The sequence below is a fragment of the Salmo salar genome, chromosome ssa18, assembly GCF_905237065.1.
Source record: "Salmo salar chromosome ssa18, Ssal_v3.1, whole genome shotgun sequence".
Taxonomy (NCBI): Eukaryota; Metazoa; Chordata; class Actinopteri; order Salmoniformes; family Salmonidae; genus Salmo; species Salmo salar.
In genome coordinates this window covers 13,404,345-13,425,457 of record NC_059459.1, presented here as the reverse complement: position 1 = coordinate 13,425,457, position 21,113 = coordinate 13,404,345, and the positions used below count along the sequence as shown (strand labels likewise).

Sequence of the window (21,113 nt, the reverse complement as noted above, 5' to 3'; positions counted from 1 at the left end):
ATCTATTTGGCCTGAATGCCAAGCGTCAGATCTGGAGGAAACCTGGCACCATCCCTACGCTGAAGCATGGTAGAGACAGCATCATGCTGTAGGGATGTTTTTCAGTGGTAGGGACTGGGAGACTAGTCAGGATCGAGGGAAAGATGAATGGTGCAAAGTACAGAGAGATCCTTGATGAAAATCTGCTCCAGAGCACTCAGGACCTCAGACTGGGGCGAAGGTTCACCTTCCAACAGGACAACAACCATAAGCACACAGCCAAGACAATACAGGAGTGGCTTCGGGACAAGTCTTTGATTGTCGTTGAGTGGCCCAGCCAGAGGCCGGACTCTGGCTGGGCCAGATGTTTTGCTTTATCATTACGGGGTAATGTGTGTAGATTGATCAGGGGGGAAAAAACTATTTAATCCATTATAGAATAAGGCTGTAACATAAAAAAATGCAGAAAAAGTCAGTGGGTGTGAATTATTTTCGAATGCATTGTATAATGCCCGTTCACACGTGCACAAATTTGGTTTATAACATGCATATGTATGGTGTTAGCCAAATGTATACATCTCCATATATTTGTGAGCATTCAATCTTTTCAGAAATGGCGCACGCAGATATTTAGTGTAAAATATACGCAACGGTTATAAATTAGGCCCCTGGCCCTGCAGTAAAATAAGGACCAAGGGTTGATGATTAGGTGACCACTGCCATAAGTTTGTCAGTTGACCTCATGCTGTTCTATCCCCTCCAGACTCTGGACTTCCCCCTGGAGGAGCGAGTCAGTCTGGCGGAGCTCACCCTGGCCCTGGACAATGAGCTGCTGGTCAGCGGCAACGGCATCCACCAGGCCGCTCTCATCTCTTACAAGAACGAGATCCAGTTCCTCCAGTGGGTCTTTGGTTTGATACTGTATACTTTGCTACTGCATGCTTCTACGGACTCTATAGAGGTTATGGTCAGACACTTTAGTGCATCCTCTGGATTCATTTCCTGTGTGAGCCAATGACCGTAAACTGAGACCAAATCATTTACATCAAATCTTTTTATTGATTTCATGGTCAATAATTGCTTTAGGGGGAATTATTGGTTCAACTTCACACTGTAATAGTCACACAAACTGTAGCCTACATTTTACATCATGGATTTGTGGTTGATAGATTTTTACTATGTCTCCACCTAGAGGTGAGAGATGTTGATGCTTTCATATTGTTGATTGTAACAATCATTGCCTTGTCGGTTTACTGACCAACTTTGGAACCATAATACTCCATTCTTTCAGTAAGTATTAATTTGCCAATATTAAACTGTTGTGGTCAGCCTTTTTGATTCTTTGTGCATAATGTATGTAGAATAGCTGCTGTTAAAGTGAGTCCTCCATGATAAGATCATTCTGATGAGTGTTGTGCTTAGGTCCATGCTCAATGTCTGTCCACTGTCTGTCCCTCAGGGTCCTAGCAGACCAGGCATGTCAGGAAAGGGACAAGGTCAAGGCCGACCTGGAGTGGGCCGACAAGAGAAACCTCCAGCTGGTCAGAGAGGTGGATGACAGGCACACCACTATTGAGTCACTGAATGAAACCAAAATCAAGTAAGACCTCTTCCTTCTCGCCTCCATATCATTCTGTATGTTACAGACTGATGTGATGGTTGGAAAATCTTGCTTGACTGGTTGTGTATTGTCATGCGTGGAGGATGGAACCTTTTACTTAAACCTCCCTCTGATTGGCAGGGGTCTGGAGCAGGAGTTCCGGGATAGGCTAGCGGCCCTGCGCAGTGAATCGGAGCAGGAGAGCGAGGTCTTGCTGCAGCAGGTGGAGCGTGAGCGGGCCAAGCTCAAAGAGGAAGTGGAGGTCCTACATGCACAGGATGCCAGTCTGCAGGAGGAAATCTGTAATGCCACCCAGGTGACAAGCGCTATAGATACACACTGTGAGGTTTTTACAATGATAAAGGAGTACTAGGAATGCAGGCGATTGCTTGACAACCCCGCCTAAAAGATTCCTTGAGCTTAACCTCTATTTGATTTCACTTCATAAGAGGCTCCTCGTGCTTTTGAATGCACGTCTTTTGTATGAGTATAAACTGGTTAAGTTTCTGCAAGCAGTTCGTTTTCATCTCCATCCCACTCTCCTCTCTAGAGACCTCAAAAGAGAGGATTAGATTAGTTCATGTGATTTTGTTTTTTGCCTTCCTGCTTGCAACATCCATGCTCTATACCCACTTGCCCACTGACAACCAACGAAAGCCAGACTGCTGCTTAGCTTCTTAACAATCCCCCATCGTTAGTACCCCTATTGCTCTCTGTTATGGAGTGGTTATACTGTGTTGCTGTGGATATCTTAAAGCGGTATCGTATCACTCTCAATAACCCTCCCTCTGGGCTAACAGGAGAACCGCTGTTTGGAGGAGGAGGGCAGTGTTCTGAAGGGGAAGCTGTCAGAGGCAGAGAACACCATCTCCAAGCTGCAGAGAGACCTGGACCAGCTCTTACTAGACAAGGTGTGAGGGAGCTATGTGAGGATGGACTTGATGTAGGGTGACCGGATTTAAAATTCCCAAATGCGGGACAGTGTAGCCTATACATTCATGTTTTTTTCAGGCAGCACCCCTCAGGGAATGTAAACAGTTAGGAAGGGGAAACTTTGAAAATGGGATTGAGTTAAGTAGCAGCAAATATGTTAAATTATCAACTAATGAGCATGGAGAGTTTTATGAAATTACCTTTCAGTCTAATATGGCTATTTACGTACTTTTGTAGCTCTTCGTTAGACATAGATTTTCTGGAAGTACTGGTAGTTAACTGTCCTCTCCAAGTTTATTTGGAATTTAGCCCAAAAAGATTTCACAAATGGGATTGGTTGACGATATGATATTGGCCTACGTCTCTTCTTGCAGTGCGCAGAATATCAGCTCTCAACAACGATTGGAGAAATGTTTTAACATCACCAGCACCACATCCTTATGATATATCTTGTCATAAGCGTAACATGACTTCAAAAAATACCTCTTGGAATGTCAATTCTCATCAAATGAATAGGAAATCTGACTGTTTTCATTTGTTGATCAAAAGTGGGACAAAGGGCCAAAATGTAGGACTGTCCCGCACAATACGGGACATGTGGTCACCCTAGCGTGATGATGTCCTGCTGTGGTAACTCATCCCTCAGGGAGTGAGCAGTGCGGTTTTGCCAGGAATGAATGATTGATGAGGGTTTCCGTTTTGTTTGGCTGACACAGTTTGGGAGCCTGGATCCGAACAATACAGGACTGCTGAACCAGGAGGAGCGCTTCTCTGAGATCATCAAGGAGTATGAGCTGCAGTGCCGGGTAAGAGTGTGTGTGTGTTGGGCCTCCCGAGTGGCACAGTGGTCTAAGGCACTGCAACACAGTGCTAGCTGTGCCACTAGAGATTCTGGGTTTGAGTCCAGGCTCTGTTGTAGCCGGCCGCGACCGGGAGACCCATGGGGCGGCGCACAATTGCCCCAGTGTCGTCTGGGTTCGGCAGGGATGTCCTTGTCCCATCGCGCACTAGCGACTCCTGTGGCGGGCTGGGCGCAGTGCACGCTGACACGTCGCTGGGTGTACGGTGTTTCCTCCGACACATTGGTGCAGCTAGCTTCCGGGTTAAGGGGGCATTGTGTCAAGAAGCAGTGTGGCTTGGTTGGGTTGTGTTTCAGAGGACGCACGCCTCTCCAGAGTCCATTTGGGAGTTGCAGCGATGAGACAAGACTGTAACTACCAATTGGATACCATGAAATTGGGGAGAAAAAGGGGGTGTAAAAAAAATTATTAAGAAATGCCGTGTGTGTTTAAAGAATCATGCCTTGCATGGAACCACCAAGGGGACTCGACCTGGTTTACCTTTCACAATTTTCCAAAACATAGCGCAGTAATTAGTTATACACTGCATGCATAACATTCATGATTTATGGCAAACTATTTTTAAAGACTTTTTGTTTACTTGCCTGGACAGAGCCGAGACCTGTTTTGAGTGTGTGAATGACAATCCTCTTGATTTATCCAAACGCCTCCCATTTTGAGAAACTAGAAAGTGAAGGTGAGCGTGTGTTATTCCAGGTTCTCAGAATTTGTGACGCAGTGTGGTTTGAATAGCATGTGTGTGGCAGTTAGTGAGGACATTGTGACTAATACTGCTCTAAACTTTGTACTATTTCTGCTGTGCTTTGCTGTGTTTGTTATGTATGTTTGTCTGAAGTATCGCATGTTAAATGACACGTCTGTGTCTCACAGGAGCTGCGGGACCGGAATGACGAGTTGAACTCTGAGGTGGAGATGTTAAAGAGTCAGGGGATGGGGAGGCGACCCAGACGGGCAAGAGACACGTCCACACACGCGTGGTCCAGCCGACGATCACTGACCACTGAGTCTGACTCTGGTAAATCCCACTCATAGCCCTAAGCCATATACTGTGTTCACCCGATTTGTCCCTAGAATTCATATTCGTGCCCTGATTAGAAAATATATTTATTTATTTAATCATACAGTATATGGGCCTTGTCCTTGGAGGACTGAAAGGCCCCTCCTATCTCTCTTCCCCACCCATGTATGCACATGCACACCCTCTTTCACACACACCCTCTCATTTCTCCACTCAGTCCCACTCCAGTTACACTGACAGTTTCACTTTAGCCACTGACCTACTCTCTACAGTAATCTTGTCCATTGTGCTTCAGATGACCCTGAGATGAAAATAGGTGAATCTCCCATGGCTAGCAAAAAGCTACAAGTGGCCAATAAGAATGGTAAGAATTGGAAACATCAATCATTTTTTCCCCTCTCTGTAAAAACCTGTTGGGTTTGACTCGCCACCTTGGTGTTTTTATTTCTGTTCCTTCAGGCCTGGGTTGTCTGGAGAGTCTGCCAGGTCCGGTTGTGAGCATTGAGACAGAGATGGCCATGGAACAGTTTAAGGAGAGGCACAGCCAGGAGGTGCAGGACCTGAAGATTGAGTTAGAGACCAAGGTAGATGAGGCATTCTGATACGCACGCTCACACTAGGTTTTCATATTTTCAAGAAACTACAAATTTTCCTTCCTGAGAAAATTGCAAGAAATGATGGGCTTCCCGGTATTCCCGTTCAAACCGGAAGTGCTATTTAAAAGCTATAATACCAGCGAAAAAAAATCTGACATGATTATACCACTATAAATGGAGAAATAGACACATGAATCTAACGGTTTCTTGTTGTATTTGTTGCGATTTAATCAACTCAGTTCTCTCAAAGTCACCACACTATTTAATTGATGTAGCCTAGTTAACATGACGCAATGTTGGCAAACTGGTAAAATATTATGAGGTTATTACAGTCTAGTGAAAATTACATTCATTTTAGCCTACCTTTGACTGAAAGATGCAGCTTGGTCATTTTCTCTCCCCTTACAACTGTCTATCGGGGAAATTTGGGAAGGTTGTGGCTGTTTTAACTTCGCCTATTGCGGTGATTTTGTCAGAGGGAACTTGCGAAAGTATTCACCCTCCTTGCCATTTTTCCTGTTTTGTTGCATTACAACCTGTAATTTAAATTTATTTTTATTTGGATTTCATGTAATGGACATAAACAAAATAGGACAAATTGCTGAAGTGAAATGAAAAAAATTACTTGTTTCAAAAAATTCAAAAAACGAAAAAGCGGTGCGTGCATATGTATTCACCCCCTTTGTTATGAAGCCCCTAAATAAGATCTGGTGCAGCCAATTACCTTCAGAAGTCACATAATTAGTTAGATTGTACACAGGTGGACTTTAAGTGTCACATGATCTGTCACATGATCTCAGTATATATACACCTGTTCTGAAAGGCCCAGAGTCTGCAACACCACTAAGCAAAGGGCACCACCAAGAAAGCGGCACCATGAAGACCAAGGAGTTCTCCAAACAGGTCAGAGACAAAGTTGTGGAGAAGTACAGATCAGGCTTGAGTTTTAAAAAATATCAGAAACTTTGAACATCCCACAGAGCACCATTAAATCCATTATTCAAAAAATATGGCACCACAACAAACCTGCCAAGACTGGGCCGCCCACCAAAACTTACAGACCAGGCATTAAGGAGGGCATTAATCAGAGAGGCAACAAAGAGACTAAAGATAACCCTGAAGGAGCTGCAAAGCTCCACAGCGGAGATTGGATTATCTGTCCATAGGACTACTTTAAGCCGTACACTCCGCAGAGCTGGGCTTTATGGAAGAGTGGTCAGAAAAAAGCCATTGCTTAAAGAAAAAAATAAGCAAACACGTTTGGTGTTCGCCAAAAGGCATGTGGGAGACTCCCCAAACATATGGAAGAAGGTACTCTGGTCAGATGAGACAAAAATTTAGCTTTTTGGCCATCAAGGAAAATTCTATGTCTGGCGCAAACCAAACACTTCTCATCACCCTGAGAACACCATCCCCAAAGTGAAGCATGGTGGTGGAAGCATCATGTGCCTTGGGGATGTTTTTCATCAGCAGGGACTGGGAAACTGGTCAGAATTGAAGGAATGATGGATGGCGCTAAATACAAGGAAATTCTTGAAGGAAACCTGTTTGTCTTCCAGAGATTTGAGACTTGGACAGAGGTTCACTTTCCAGCAGGACAATGACCCTAAGCATACTGCTAAAGCAACACGTGAGTGGTTTAAGGGGAACCATTTAAATGTCTTGAAATGGCCTAATCAAATCCCAGACCTCAATCCAATTGAGGTCTGTACCTGCTGTACCCCAGCAGAACCCATCCAACTTGAAGGAGCTGGAGCAGTTTTGCCTAGAAGAATGGGCAATAATCCCAGTGGCTAGATGTGCCAAGCTTATAGAGACATACCCCAAGAGACCTGCAGCTGTAATTGCTGCAAAAGATGGCTCTACAAAGTATTGACTTTGGTGGGGTGAATAGTTATGCACGCTCAAGTTTTCTGTTTTTTTGTCTTATTTCTTTTGCATGTTTTGCATCTTCAAAGTGGTAGGCATGTTGTGTAAATCAAATTATCCAAACCCCCCCAAAAAATCTATTTTAATTCCAGGTTGTAAGGCAACAAAATAGGAAAAATGCCAAAGGGGGGTGAATACTTTCGCAAGCCACTGTATCTGACTCTCCGCTTATTAAACAGATAAGCTGTAGCAAAGATTCAGCACCATGGGTAGCACTGCGGTTGATCAATTGTCCATGAATCTAAACTCGTCATGAATCATGACCATTCTAAGGTAGGCTATATTTTACATAAAAGCTAACGTTTACTTATTGCATTCATTATCATTCGTTAGCATTAAAATAAATGGTATGCCTATTTCTAGCAATAATGTAAATGATCATCAAAGTTTTGTTTTAAAATGTTCATTTAGTCACAGCATAAAATAAATTAAACGTGAGCCTTCTGGCTACACAAACATGGACTATAGGCTATAATATAATTAAATAAAGACCCACACATTATTTTCCATTATTACTTTTATTCCGGACAGGAAAAACAAAGATTTTCATAAAACTTGCTTCTTCAATACGAGTTCATTAAAAGACATCCGGTTCTCACATAATTTGTCAACATGAAAAACAGACTTGGTTTGAAACAGAGTAACTATAATTGTAGGAAGGACTAACTGTAATTGTAGCTGATTAATTCTCAAGTCCCAGCCAAACAAATGTAGAATAACATTCTACACACAAATTTAGGCTATAGGCTACGTAAAATAATGTGGTAGGCCTACCCTGCAGCTAACAAACAAACAAAATCATTTGCATAGGCTAGAGGCCGTACCTGTAACTATAATTTTCTCTGATGAAGTAGTCTCTCATAAAGCGCAGTGTATACATTCTTCCCAGATAGGCGTTTTTTGATCTTCGCCACAAATTGGCCACAGACTGAGAAGGCTCTCTTGGTCTCCACGGAGGTGGCCTGGATCGTGGCGAGCGCCTCAAACAGGTATTTTGACCTGTCTGTTTCCTCCTTAGAGAGGCTTTTCAGTAGGTCGGTTTTGCATTCGGCCTCGTTGGCAATCATTTTTGTAAAACTTTGCCCCACAGACAAAAATAATAATGCAACAATTTCAAAGATTTTACTGAGTTACGGTTCATATAAGGAAATCAGTCAATCAATCAGTCAATTGAAATAAATAAATTAGGCCCTAATCTATGGATTTCATGACTGGGAATACAGATATGCATCTGATGGTCACAGATACTTACAACAAAAAAAGGTAGGGCGCGTGGATCAGAAAACAGTATCTGGTGTGACCACCATTTCCCTCATGCAGCGTGACACATCTCCTTCGCATAGAGTTGATCAGGCTGTTAATTGTGGCCTGTGGAATGTTGTCCCACTCCTCTTCAATGGCTGTGCGAAGTTGCTGGATATCGGTGGAAACTGAAACACACTGTCGTACACATCAATCCAGAGCATCCCAAACATGCTCAATGGGCGATGTGTCTGGTGAGTATGCAGGCCATGGAAGAACTGGGATGTTTTCAGCTTCCAGGAATTGTGTACAGATCCTTGCGGGACTGTGCATTATCATGCTGAAACATGAGGTCATGTGCAAACCCACAGTTTCATCAGCTGTCCGGGTGGCTGGTCTCAGACGATACCGCAGGTGAAGAAGCCGGATGTGGAGATCCTGAGCTGGCGTGGTTACACGTGTTCTGTGGTTGAGGCCGGTTGGACATACTGCCAAATTCTCTAAAACGATGTTAGAGGCGGCTTATGGTAGAGAAACATTCAATTCACTCAAATCTTGAGACATCTGTGGCATTGTGTTGTGTGACTTCACATTTTGGTGGAATTTTTTTGGCCCCCAGCACAAGGTGCACCTGTGTAATGATCATGCTATTCAATCAGCTTCTTGATATGCCACACCTATCAGGTGGATGGATTAACTTGTCAAAGTAGAAATGCTCACTAACAGGGATGGAACAAAATTTGAGAGAAATAATATTTTTGTGCGTATGGAACATTTCTGGGATGTTTTATTTCAGCTCATGAACCATGGGACCAACCCTTTACATGTTGCGTTTATGTTTTTGCTCAGTGTAATAAAAGCAGTAGGCCTGACTTTGTAAGTAAATACGGTAGGCTACAACAACACACCCTGAGCGTTGATTATTGGTCATGCAGATGGCAGAGCAGGCCGTATGATGACAGATTTAGACTTTGCATATAATTTCACATTTACATTTTATTTCACTCTGTTCATAGAAATAATTTGTTATTATTTACTGGTTTCTCACTATCATTTATCCCGGGAAAAGATGGGTTTGGGCGGGAAATTCCAGTAAAGCTCTGTAACCCGGTTCCCGCCATTAAACCCTAGCTTTGATTACCGTCTCCTATTTTTGTATGTGAAATTGAAAGGTCCAAAATTGTTGGTAATTTGAATGACACTAGATGTAAAGACTGAACTAACTTCAGTACATGGGAGGCCCATTTTTCAAATTCTGGGATAGCCCTGAACCTCCTCATCATCCTCGCCTCACAGGTGAACTTCTACGAGCGCAGCCTGGAGCTGATGCGACGGAACATGGAGGTGGAGAGGAAGGACATCTCTTCGGGCTTCAAGGTGGAGATCAGTGAGCTGGAGGAGCAGAAGGCCCAGGCTGAGGAGCAGGTTAAGAGGCTAAGGGAGGCAGTGGAGAAGCTGCAGGCCGAGTTACAGAGCAGCTCCAGGAGCCTGAGAGGGCCAGGCTGGGGTGCAGACCAGGAGAGAAGGGCCCAGCGCGAACAGGCTGAGCTAGAGCAGAACTATGCCCGGGAGATCAGTAACCTGGTCCAGAGACTGACCTCTGAGAAAGACCAGCTAGAGGCTGAGCTGAAGCTCAAGATGGACCAAGATTTGCTGATCGTAAGGTGGGTGTGGCCAGACTATCCTCCTCCCCAGGGCTGTCTTCTGAAATTGAAACAAATTCATTTCAAGTTCACATTGTTGTGTAGGTTGACTCCTGGTTTCGCATTCAATTTAATTTGACATTTTTTGTGCCAACCGTAACTTTAATTCCAAAACATATACACTGGACTTACACAACAATGGTGTGTGAGCTGGGACTGGTGTACATCGTGTGTATGTATATACACATAATGTACAAAACATTATGAACATTTTCTATTTTTTACTTAGCCCTTTTTCTTTTCTTAACTTAAAGCATTGTTGGTTAAGGGCTTGTAGGTAAGCATTTCACTGTAAGGTCTACACCTGTTGTATTCGGCGCGTGACAAATTTGATTTGACATACTGTAGACTGACCAGGTGAATCCAGGTGAAAGGTATAATCCCCTATTGATGTCACTTGTTAAATCCACTTCAATCAGTGTAGATGAAGGGGAGGAGACAGGTTAAATTATTTTTAAGCCTTGAGACAATTGAGACATGGATTGTGTATGTTTGCCAGTCAGAGGATGATTGGGCAAGACAAAACAGAAATTACAATTGAACAGGGTATGGTTTTTGTGTCAAGAACAGCAACACTGCTGGGTTTTTCAAGCTCAACATTTTCTCGTGTGTATCAAGAATGGTCCACCACTCAAAGAACATTCAGCCAACTTGACACAACTGTGAGAAGCATTGGCGTCAACATGGGCCAGCATCCCTGTGGAATGGTTTTGACACCTTGTCGAGTCAATGCCCCAACAAATTGAAGCTGTTCTGAAGGCAAAAAGGGGGTGCAACTCAAGGTGTTCTTAATGTTTTGTCCACTCAGTGTAACATTTGGACACACCTACTCATTCAAGGGTTTTTCTTTATTGTTACTATTTTATACATTGTAGAATAATAATGAAGTAATAATACAATGAAATAATACATATGGAATCATGTTTTTAAAAAAGTGATAAATAAATCAAAATATATTTTATATTTGAGATTCTTCAAAGTACCCACCCTTTGTCTTGATGAAAGCTGTGTAGAAAAATAAAGAAAATCCCTGGAATGAGTAGGCGTGTCCAAACTTTTGACTGGTATTGTATATGTTTGTGTATATACAGTACCAGTCAAAATTGTGGACACACCTACTCATTCCAGGTTTTTTATTTAGACTTTCTACATTGTAGAATAATAGTGAAGACATCAAAACTATGAAATAACACAAATGGAATCATGTAGTAACCAAAAAAAGTATAATTTTATAATTGAGATTCTTCAAAGTAGCCACCCTTTGCCTTGATGACAGCTTTGCACACTCTTGGCATTCTCTCAACCAGCTTCATGAGGTAGTCCCCTGGAACGCATTGCAATTAACAGGTGTGCCTTCTTAAAAGTTAATTTGTGGAATTTCTTTCCTTCTTAATGCGTTTGAACCAATCAGTTGTGTTGTGACAAGGTAGGGGTGGTATACAGAAGATAGCCCTATTTGGTAAAAGACGAAGTCCATATTATGGCAAGAACAGTCCATCATTACTTTAAGACATAAAAGTCAGTCGATCCGGAACATTTTAAGAACTTTGAACGTTTCTTCAAGTGCAGTCGCAAAAACCATGAAGCGCTATGATGAAACTGGCTCTAATGAGGACTGACCCAGAGTTACCTCTGCTGCAGAGGATACATTCATTAGAGTTACCAGCCTCAGAAATTGCAGGCCAAATAAATGCTTCACAGAGTTCAAGTAACAGACACATCTCAACATCAACTGTTCAGAGGAGACTGCGTGAATCAGGCCTTCATGGTCGAATTACTGCGAAAGAAACAATTACTAAAGGACACCAATAATAAGAAGAGACTTATTGGGCCAAGAAACATGAGCAATGGACATTAAACCAGTGGAAATCTGTCCTTTTGGTCTGATGACTCCAAATTGGAGATTTTTGGTTGCAACCGCCGTGTCTTTGTGAGACGCAGAGTAGGTGAACGGATGATCTCCGCATGTGTGGTTCCCAACATGAAGCATGGAGGTGTGATGGTGTGGGGGTGCTTTGCTGGTGACACTCAGTGATTTATTTAGAATTCAAGGCCCACTTAACCAGCATGGCTACCACTACATTCTGCAGCGATACGCCATTCCATCTGGTTTGCACTTAGTGGGACTATCATTTGTTTTTCAATAGGACAATGACCCAACACACCTCCAGGCTGTGTAAGGGCTATTTGACCAAGAAGGAGAGTTGTTGGAGTGCTGCATCAGATGACCTGGCCTCCACAATCACCTGACCTCAACCCAATTGAGATGGTTTGGGATGAGTTGGACCGCAGAGTGAAGGAAAACCCGCCAACAACTGCTCAGCATATGTGGGAACTCCTTCAAGATTGTTGGAAAAGCATTCCAGGTGAAGCTGGTTGAGAGAATGCCAAGAGTGCAAAGCTGTCATCAAGGCAAAGGGTGGCTATTTGAAGAATCTCAAATGTAAAATATATTTTGATTTGTTTAACACTTTTTTTGGTTACTACATGATTCCATATGTTTTATTTCAGTTTTGATGTCTTCACTATTATTCTACAATGTAGAAAATAGTTTTAAAAAAAATAAAAAATTGAATGCGTAGGTGTCCAAACTTTTCACTGGTACTGTATATGTGTATGTATCTGTCTCTGTGTGCCTTGGTGAACAGTGTGTGTGCTATGTAATCAGGGAAGAGGCAGAGCAGCAGGTGTCTCAGATGAAGACTCAGCAAGGCGAGGCCCAGCGCAGCTTCATGCACCAGCTACGCTGTGAGCGCCTGCGGCTGGAACTGGAGCAGGAGAGGCACAGGGAGAGACTCCACAGTACAGAGAGGGCGGTTGAGGAGCAGGCCAGGATCTGCAGCCGGTCCGCTGTGGAGAGGAAGAGGCTGGAGGAAGGGCACCAGGAGGAAGTCCGGCAGCTGAAAGAGCACATAGCCAGTCTGCAGGAGCAGGCAGATCTGACCTCCGATAGGGAGAAGTCACTTATACAGCACTGTCAGTTAGAGGTGAAACTAGAGCACTATCAAACACAGTGCAGTCAGTTAGAGTCTGAACTGGAAGAGACTTGCGATCGGTGCAGTCATCTAGAGGCCAAACTGGAAGTGGTTTGTGCCCACCTGGAGGAACGCACTGCGTGTCTGGAGTCTGAGGCTTTGACCGAGCGTCTGACCTCTGAACAGCATGATGTAGAGGAGGAACTGGGGTTGGTGAGGGATAGAGAGCGAGAGATCCTTAGTGAGGTGGCTCAGCTAAGAGAGGAGCTGCATAGTCTACGGTCTGAATACATGACACTTCTTCAGGACAAGGAAATGATGGCGGAGAACTGTAGCAGTTTGTCCAGCGCCTTTGTACAACAGCAAGCTCAGCTGAGGGCCAAAGAGGAAGACACGGATACCCTGAGGGGGGAGTTGGAGAGGGCACGGGAGGCTCTGAGAAATGAAGTTGAACGATGCTCAAGGCAGACTGCTGAGCTGGACTCCCAGAAGACGGACAGAGCGAAGCTGATGGAGGAGCTGAGAAAACACAGAACAACTGTTGACTGTCTACAGTCAGATCTTGACTGTGTCACTGAGGAGTTAAACCAGCGGAAGAGGGCAGAGAAGAGTCTACAGGAAGCCTTGCGGCTGGAACAATCCCAGGTCATGGAGCTCCAATCCACCCTGGACCTGGAGAGGGAAGAGACGGGCTCTCTGAGCCAGGAGAACACCCACTACATCCGCCTGGCAGACCAACTCTCCAACCAGATCGTAGAAATGGAAACGGAATCATCCAAACTCCGAGACCACATCCACCAGCTAAAAGCCCAACTGGGCGAAATGTCCAACCTGGTTTCTGATCTCAGGACCCAGCTAGAGGCCAAATCCACAGAGGTAGACCACCTTGAATCAGATATAAAGCAGACTACAGGTCTGGTAGAGATGGCGGAAGCCCTGTCCAATAAGCACTATAGGGAAGAGGAGCTGCTGGAGACCAAGGAGAGAGAGCTGTGCTCCCTCAGAGGAAAGGTTGGCAGCAGCACCACCGTCCAGCTGCAGCAGGCCCTGCTGTCCTCTCAGGCAGAGGTCCACAGGTTGGAGGAGGCCTTTGAGTGGGAGAAGGGCAGGATGAAGGAGCAGCTGGTGGAGATGGAGAATCTGGTCATGGCTCTGGAGATGGTGATGGACCCTACCAGTCCACACAGGTTTGTGACGTGCAGGCCTGTTGCCGGAAATCAAACCAAACCAACCTTCAAATGACTAACCTCCACCTGCCTTGATTCCAATGTGTTTCTGCCGCAAACATGGTGGCTGAAATTTGAATGACTAATAACAACCGATCTGCTCTCATCTGAAAGAGATCCTCACCTTTTCTCCTCACAAACCTTCTCCAAGTCTTTAACCTTCTCTACACCTTAGCAGGCTGTGTGACAACATCAAACTTTTCACATTTGAATTGTCTGGAATGCATTAACAATTTTCTCTCTCTAATGGCATGATTTTCACCTAGGTGCATGATATTAGATTTAATTTGTCTGAATAACAGTATTTATATAATTGAATGTTTGTTTGTCTAAACCAGTGTCCATTTTACTTTCGCCACATAAGTGCATTGATTTCACCCAGAGTTTAATCTGGAACTAAAATGTTTGCTTCAAATTATAAATGCCTCCATAAAATCAATCATCAGATAAATATTATGTTGAAATATCTTCCAGATTAAAATGCCTTTGAGGAAAAAGTCCTATGTAAACTATTTCAACTCTAGTTCTCAGTTAGATGAGGTCAACTGTGAGAACAGTGCTCTGAAGGACAGACTGGCCATGTTACAGCAGGATGTCCAGAGAATGGAGGAAGAGATCATCAAGAAGAAGTAAGCTGATCCGTCAGTAATGTGTTGCTGTGAGATAATGCTAAATTCAGATATGGTTTACAAATGTCTGTTAGAGAAGGGGTTGTTATTTAAGCTGTATTCTGTCTTCACAGCTATTAATCATTCCTTTCCGTCTTTGATTTCACCAGAAAGAAACTGGACGAAGTGGAGCAGGAACATGAGAAGAACAGGGAGAAGCAGGAGAGACTTCACAAAGAGGTTTGTTTTCAATCGTTTTCCATTTCACTCTAATCACCCTGCATAGTTCAGCTGACCCTTTTAGCCTGATAGATTTTAATAGCCTACATTTGGTCATTGGACACATGATCATTCTCTCAATCACCCGAGGCCACTGCATAGTGATGAGCAATCCCAGTCTGATAAACCTTTCATCCATCCCCTTACCTCTCAGAACGCCAAGTACCAGGAAGAGGTGCTGGACCTGAGAGCCCGCAACCTGCAGCTGAGTGGCGAGAACGCTGAGCTTAGCTCCCGTCTCCGTGCCGACCAGGGGGCGGTCCAGATGCTGACAGAGAGACTGGCGCAGGTGTCCCGGGAGCAGGAGGAGGGGGTGGCCACAGCCAGGCAGCTCCAGGAGACCTCCACCCAGCAGGAGAGGGAGAGACTCCACCTGGAGAAAGAACTCCACACCGTCAAGGAAAAGGTGTGTGTGTATATATAGGGGACTTTTGGGACATTTGTGGTAGAGTTCTCCATTGTCTAGATACTATGTTTTGGTCTATGGGAAATTGAAGTGTGTGAGAATTTTCTTAGTCAGTATTTTTTATGAATGGGCCTCATTTATGTATCTTAATTCTTAAATGTCTTGTTTGCTCTTAGCTCCAGTGTTTGTCAGAGGTGGAATCCTCACTGACCAGCCTGACACTGAAGCACCAATGGCTGGAGCAGGATAAGGAGAGGCTGCTGAGGGAGGTGGAGGAGAGGACCCAGAAGGTGAGAGAAGGATGTACTTGGCTATTGCAACTCTGTTGGGGGGAATTGACATCTTCCAAGTCTTTCCTCTGACTGAATATGTATGAATTATGATGATGTTATTGTTTTCAGGTTGAGAAGCTCCAAGAGTCTCTTCTCTCTGTGGGCTCCCAGATGGAGCTGCTTCGCTCCCAGCTCCAGGCAGTGGATCAGGAGAAGACTGGCCAGACCCAGGAAGTAGCCAACCAGCAGAGGATGATACAGGATGCCCAGGACAAGGTAGGTGACATACTAACGACGAAAACAATATAAATGTCTGCTCACTGCTTGCTGGTCCTGAATGTGATCTTTAATGAAGTGTTGTGATACATTAGCACTTTGACAGACTTCATTGTTGTCTGCTGATCATCAGGTAAAGGAGCTGGAGGCCAGCATGGGCAGGCTAAGCAGGGAGAAGGAGCAGCTGCGTCTGGCCCAGAAACAACATGAGGACAACACTATGGCCCTACAAAAGGAGTGCCAGAGCCTGCGCCTCCAAAACCAGGAGCTGCTCCACAGGGTAGAGCTACGTTACTTTCTCTTAAAGCCATAGCCACGGGATGTAGGGGTGCTGGAGGTGCTGCAGCACCCCCTTGTAAATTGGAATACATTTTGCCAAAATTGCACTGAACAAAAATATAAACGCAACATGCAAAAATGTCTCAGATTTTTACTGAGTTACAGTTCATATAAGGAAATCAGTAAATTGAAATGAATGAATTAGGCCCAAATCTATGGATTTCACATGACTGGGAATAGAGAGGCCATGCTAACTACTGTAGCTAACTAGCCAGCTAATCTCTGTAGCTAGCCAGCAAGCAACGCTGAAGGGATGGCAAATGGGAAAGCATAAAAATAGTTTTTTCTAAATATTAGCTTGCTGGCTAGCATTTATGAAGCCTGGAAACACGTTCCTCACACACTAGGAACGTATTTCCTCCAATTGTATAAAGAGAAGGTGCCTCAGTCCCAAAAAATAAGTTTTCTGGAGACTTGTGGGAGGAGTGCTGATAAACGTCGCCCACTGTATGGCTTTCGGTAGCCTGATCTCATCCAGACTGAATAGAAATCTGCACACAATGCATCCCTGACCACCACCTGAAGTGGTCAGCCAGATCTGAACCCAATTAGACCACAAAGCGACTAGACCCGTCTTTTCAATGCTATCTTATTCTGATAGCAGAAGTCTCATTTAAGTGTCAAATGTAGACATGAACAGATATGCATCTGTTGGTCACAGATGCCTTAAAAAAATATATGGGGCATGAATCAGAAAACCAATGACTGTGTGAAATTGCTAGATATTGGCGGAAACTGGAACACGCTACTGTACACATCGATCCAGAGCATCCCAAACAGCTCAATGGGTGACATGTCTGGCGAGTATGCAGGCCATGGAAGAATTGGGACATTTTGAGCTTCTAGGAATTGTGTATAGATCCTTGCGACATGGTGCCGTGTATTATCATGCTAAAAAACATGTGGTGATGGCGGTGGATGAATGGTACGACAATAGACCTCAGGATCTCATCACGGTATCTCTGTGCATTCAAACAGCCATCGATAAAATGCAATTCTGTTCACCACATTGACATCAGGAAACCGCTCACCCACACGACGCTATACACGCTTTCTGCCATATGCCCAGTACAGTTGAAACCGGATTCATCCGTGAAGAGCACACTTCTCCAGCTTGCCAGTGGCCATCGAAGTTGAGCATTTGCCCACTGAAGTCGGTTACGACGCCGAACTGCTGTCAGGTCAAGACCCTGGTGAGGACAACGAGCACGTGGATGAGCTTCCCTGAGACGGTGTCAGACAGTTTGTGCAGCAATTCTTCAGTTGTGCAAACCCAGTTTCATCAGCTGTTCGGGTAGCTGGTCTCAGACAATCCCACAGGTGAAGAAGCTGGATGTGGAGGTCCTGGGCTGGCATGGTTCTACGTGGTCTGCGGTTGTGAGGCCGGTTGGACGTACTGTCAAATTCTCTAAAACAATGTTGGAGGCAGCTTATGGTAAAGAAATGAACATTCTCTGGCAACAGCTCTGGTGGACATTCCTGCAGTCAGCATTCCAATTGCACACTCCCTCAAAACTTGAGACATCTGTGGCATTGTGTTGTGTGACAAAACTGCATATTTTAGGAGTGGCCTTTTATTGTCCCCAGTACAAGTGTGTAATGATCATGCTGTTTTTTATTTTTTATATATTTTATTTTAGCATTTTCCAATTTAAGAACATTCAAAACAAAAGTGAAAAGATATTAGACAGCAATAGGACAAAGTGACAGTAACAGACGAGCGTAAAAAAAAAGGGAAAAAAATTATAATAATAATTGAATATACAATAAATAAGTCATAATGTAAAATAAAAAATAATAATAATGAGACATTGGATCATATGGTCACCTGCAGTAGGCTACATATTATATATTACGTGTGAAACATTATATAAGGGTTATATAGAAATTCAATCAATGTGATGTGAGGGGAGATTCTCCATATAGTCAATAAAAGGTTGCCAAATTCTGTAAAATGTCTCTAACTTATTCCTCAAGCAGTAAGTGATTTTCTCCAGTGGGATACAACTATTAACTTCCGATAGCCACATTGGAACTGGCAGGGGGGAATCCGATTTCCATTTCAAGGCAATACATTTCTTGGCAATCGCTAGCAATATTTCTGTTAGCTTTATAGTATGGCTTTGCCTAAGATTGGAGTTAGTAAAGTTACCCAGTAGACAGACCTCCGGGTCTAAAGGGAATGCAACCCCGTGAATTGAGGATATGGTATCGCATACCCCCTGCCAGAAACCGTGTAGTTTTGAACACTGCCAAGTGGAATGGAGGAATGTTCCTTCATCTGAGCCACATCTAAAACATAGGGAGGAGATATCAGGGTTGAACTTGTGCAGTCTAGATGGGGTGATATAGAGCTGATGGAGGAAATTAAGCTGGATCAGTCTGTATCTGGAGTTCAATGTGGATGTAACACCATCCCTGCATAGGTCACTCCATAGACCCTCATCAAGATCAATACCCAGATCTTTTTCCCATCTAAGTCGGGGTTTATCTAGCTCAGGCAGTGTTAGTCCTGACATAAGAGCATCGCAAACACGGGAAATGGTCTTGAACAGTGGTTGGTCTGCGTGGCGGAGTTGTTCAATAGGTGACATATGATCATGCAGTTTAATCAACTTCTTGATATGCCACAACTGTCAGGTGGATGGACTATCTTGGCAAAGGAGAAATGTTCACGAATAGGGATGTAAACCAATTTGTGGACAAAATTAGATTTTTTTTTTGTGCATATGGAACATTTCTGGGATCTTTTATTTCAGCTCATCAAACATGAAAACAACATGTTGCATTTTATATTTTTGTTCAGTAGTATTTCTTGTTTGTACATAAATAAATCAAATTCTAAATACTACACCAGATACTATAATTTAGCCATAGAGGATCAATAGCTAGCTTCTTTAAAAAAATTGCTGTGGTGGATTGTTTTTAAGCATAAATGCAGTGCATAGCCTAGGCAACTATAGCCTGCAACTTGGGCAGTGCGTGGCAAATTTTCTTTACTTTTATTTAACCTGGCAAGTCGGTTATGAACAAATTCTTATTTACAATGACGGCCAAACCCGGACGACGCTGGCCCAATTGTGCGCCGCCCTATGGGACTCCAAATCATGGCCGGTTGTGATACAGCATGGATGCGAACCAGGGTGTGTCGGTAGTGACGCCTCTAGCACTGAGATGTAGTGCCTTAGACCGCTGCGCCACTCGGGAGCCCAATATCAGCGGATTGTTGAGTTGTGGCTATCAGTGAACAGCAGATAAAATTGGCCTTCTATTTCAAAATACAATCACCGGAAATCAAATATCTACTGCTAAAAAGAGAAGACTAATCTGCCAAATGATGTAGAATTCCATGAAAATAGGCCCACATTTTTTCAGACCTCTTCAAATAATTAACCCCTTGGGCTGATCCTTGAATGTGCGCTATGTTGAGTTAAATCTTACTGTTAGTCTGCAAATGTGGTCATTGATGCTCGCATGCAATGCTTTATTATAAAGGTGAATTATTTTTGAAGTGGTTGTTGTGCTTTGTTTCCTTCGGGTGTATCAGCTGCAGGGCCAGGATGTGGAGGTACAGAGGCTGACCGAGGAGTGCCTGACTCTAAAGAACAAACAGACACAGCTGGATACTGCCAGGGCAGAGGCACAGGATCAGGTGACTAACTCAAACATTTTGGTCAAATAATTGATAAATGTAATTTTGCTGAGGCAGCACATCTCTAAACTGAAAGCAGGCTTGCCAATTGAAACTCAAATTGAGCAACTAACACCATGGTCCAAATTTGCACTAATCCAGGCTTGCAGAAGTTCATTTCATGAACATTTCCAAACTCTATTCCTATGCCCTATTGAGTCTATCATCGTGTTTGAGGGGATCAGTTTGAGCAAGAATAGTTTGGGGTGCTAGGCTATTGGTGGATCACTGTACAGTCTGACTAGAATGTAGTTGATCCTCAAACACACACTGTTTTATGGTGCAGGCACTGATGGTGGACACAGCCTTGACACTGGCCCAGGCCCAGCATGTCCGGGAGCTGCAGCAGTTGAGGGAGCAGGCAGGACTGGAGTCCAGGGAGCAGCTGGCACACTTTCAAGCCCAGCTGGCAGATGAGAAGTGCAGGGGGCAGAAGCTGCAGCAGACCCTCCGCACACAGGCCCAGCAAGCCAGCACCCAGATAGGCCTGCAGCAGGTAGTGTACTGCGCTACAGGATGCACCCAATCCAGCCACTGGTTACAGTTCAATAGGCATGATTTGCACCCTTTAACACTTCTCAGAGGAATCAACCGAGTTTAACACAGAACTAAAAGTGATCAATAAATGTACAGTTGAAGTCGGAAGTTTACATACACTTAGGTTGGAATCATTAAAACTCGTTTTTCAACCACTCCACACACTCCACTTAACAAACTATAGTTTTGGCAAGTTGGTTAGGACATCTACTTGGTGCATGACACAAGTAATTTTTCCAACAATTGTTTACAGACAGATTATTTCACTTATATCTCACTGTATCACAATTCCAGTGGGTCAGAAGTTTACATACACTAAGTTGACTGTTGCTTTAAAAAGCTTGGAAAATTCCAGAAAATTATGTCATGGCTTTAGAAGCTTCTGATAGGCTAATTGACATAATTTGAGTCAATTGGAGGTGTACCTGTGGATGTATTTCAAGGCCTACCTTCAAACTCAGTGCCTCTTTGCTTGACATCATGGGAAGATCAAAAGAAACCAGCCAAGACCTCAGGAAAACAATTGTGGACCTCCACAAGTCTGGTTCATCCTTGGGAGCAATTTCCAAACGCCTGAAGGTACCAGGTTAATCTGTACAAACAATAGTACGCAAGTATAAACACCATGGGACCACGCAGCCGTC

At 43.9% G+C, this 21,113-nt stretch overlaps 1 protein-coding gene across 3 annotated transcripts in view; it reads left to right on the top strand.

Moving 5' to 3' along the window:
* The window catches only part of LOC106576715 (ninein-like protein), a 66,849-nt gene that overhangs the window by 43,293 nt on the left and 2,443 nt on the right, over nucleotides 1-21,113 (top strand). For 2 of the 3 annotated variants that reach the window (XM_014154049.2, XM_014154048.2), the window contains exons 9-26: nucleotides 743-879; nucleotides 1,439-1,579; nucleotides 1,721-1,895; nucleotides 2,380-2,490; nucleotides 3,229-3,318; nucleotides 4,243-4,387; nucleotides 4,686-4,754; nucleotides 4,850-4,974; nucleotides 9,454-9,821; nucleotides 12,529-14,022; nucleotides 14,586-14,690; nucleotides 14,840-14,909; nucleotides 15,103-15,354; nucleotides 15,531-15,644; nucleotides 15,756-15,902; nucleotides 16,036-16,182; nucleotides 19,789-19,893; nucleotides 20,219-20,428. In XM_014154049.2, the coding sequence (XP_014009524.2) occupies nucleotides 743-879; nucleotides 1,439-1,579; nucleotides 1,721-1,895; nucleotides 2,380-2,490; nucleotides 3,229-3,318; nucleotides 4,243-4,387; nucleotides 4,686-4,754; nucleotides 4,850-4,974; nucleotides 9,454-9,821; nucleotides 12,529-14,022; nucleotides 14,586-14,690; nucleotides 14,840-14,909; nucleotides 15,103-15,354; nucleotides 15,531-15,644; nucleotides 15,756-15,902; nucleotides 16,036-16,182; nucleotides 19,789-19,893; nucleotides 20,219-20,428 (4,005 nt within the window). The remainder of the gene's footprint in view (nucleotides 1-742; nucleotides 880-1,438; nucleotides 1,580-1,720; nucleotides 1,896-2,379; nucleotides 2,491-3,228; nucleotides 3,319-4,242; nucleotides 4,388-4,685; nucleotides 4,755-4,849; nucleotides 4,975-9,453; nucleotides 9,822-12,528; nucleotides 14,023-14,585; nucleotides 14,691-14,839; nucleotides 14,910-15,102; nucleotides 15,355-15,530; nucleotides 15,645-15,755; nucleotides 15,903-16,035; nucleotides 16,183-19,788; nucleotides 19,894-20,218; nucleotides 20,429-21,113) is intronic. The other variant, XM_014154051.2, reaches the window with a different exon arrangement.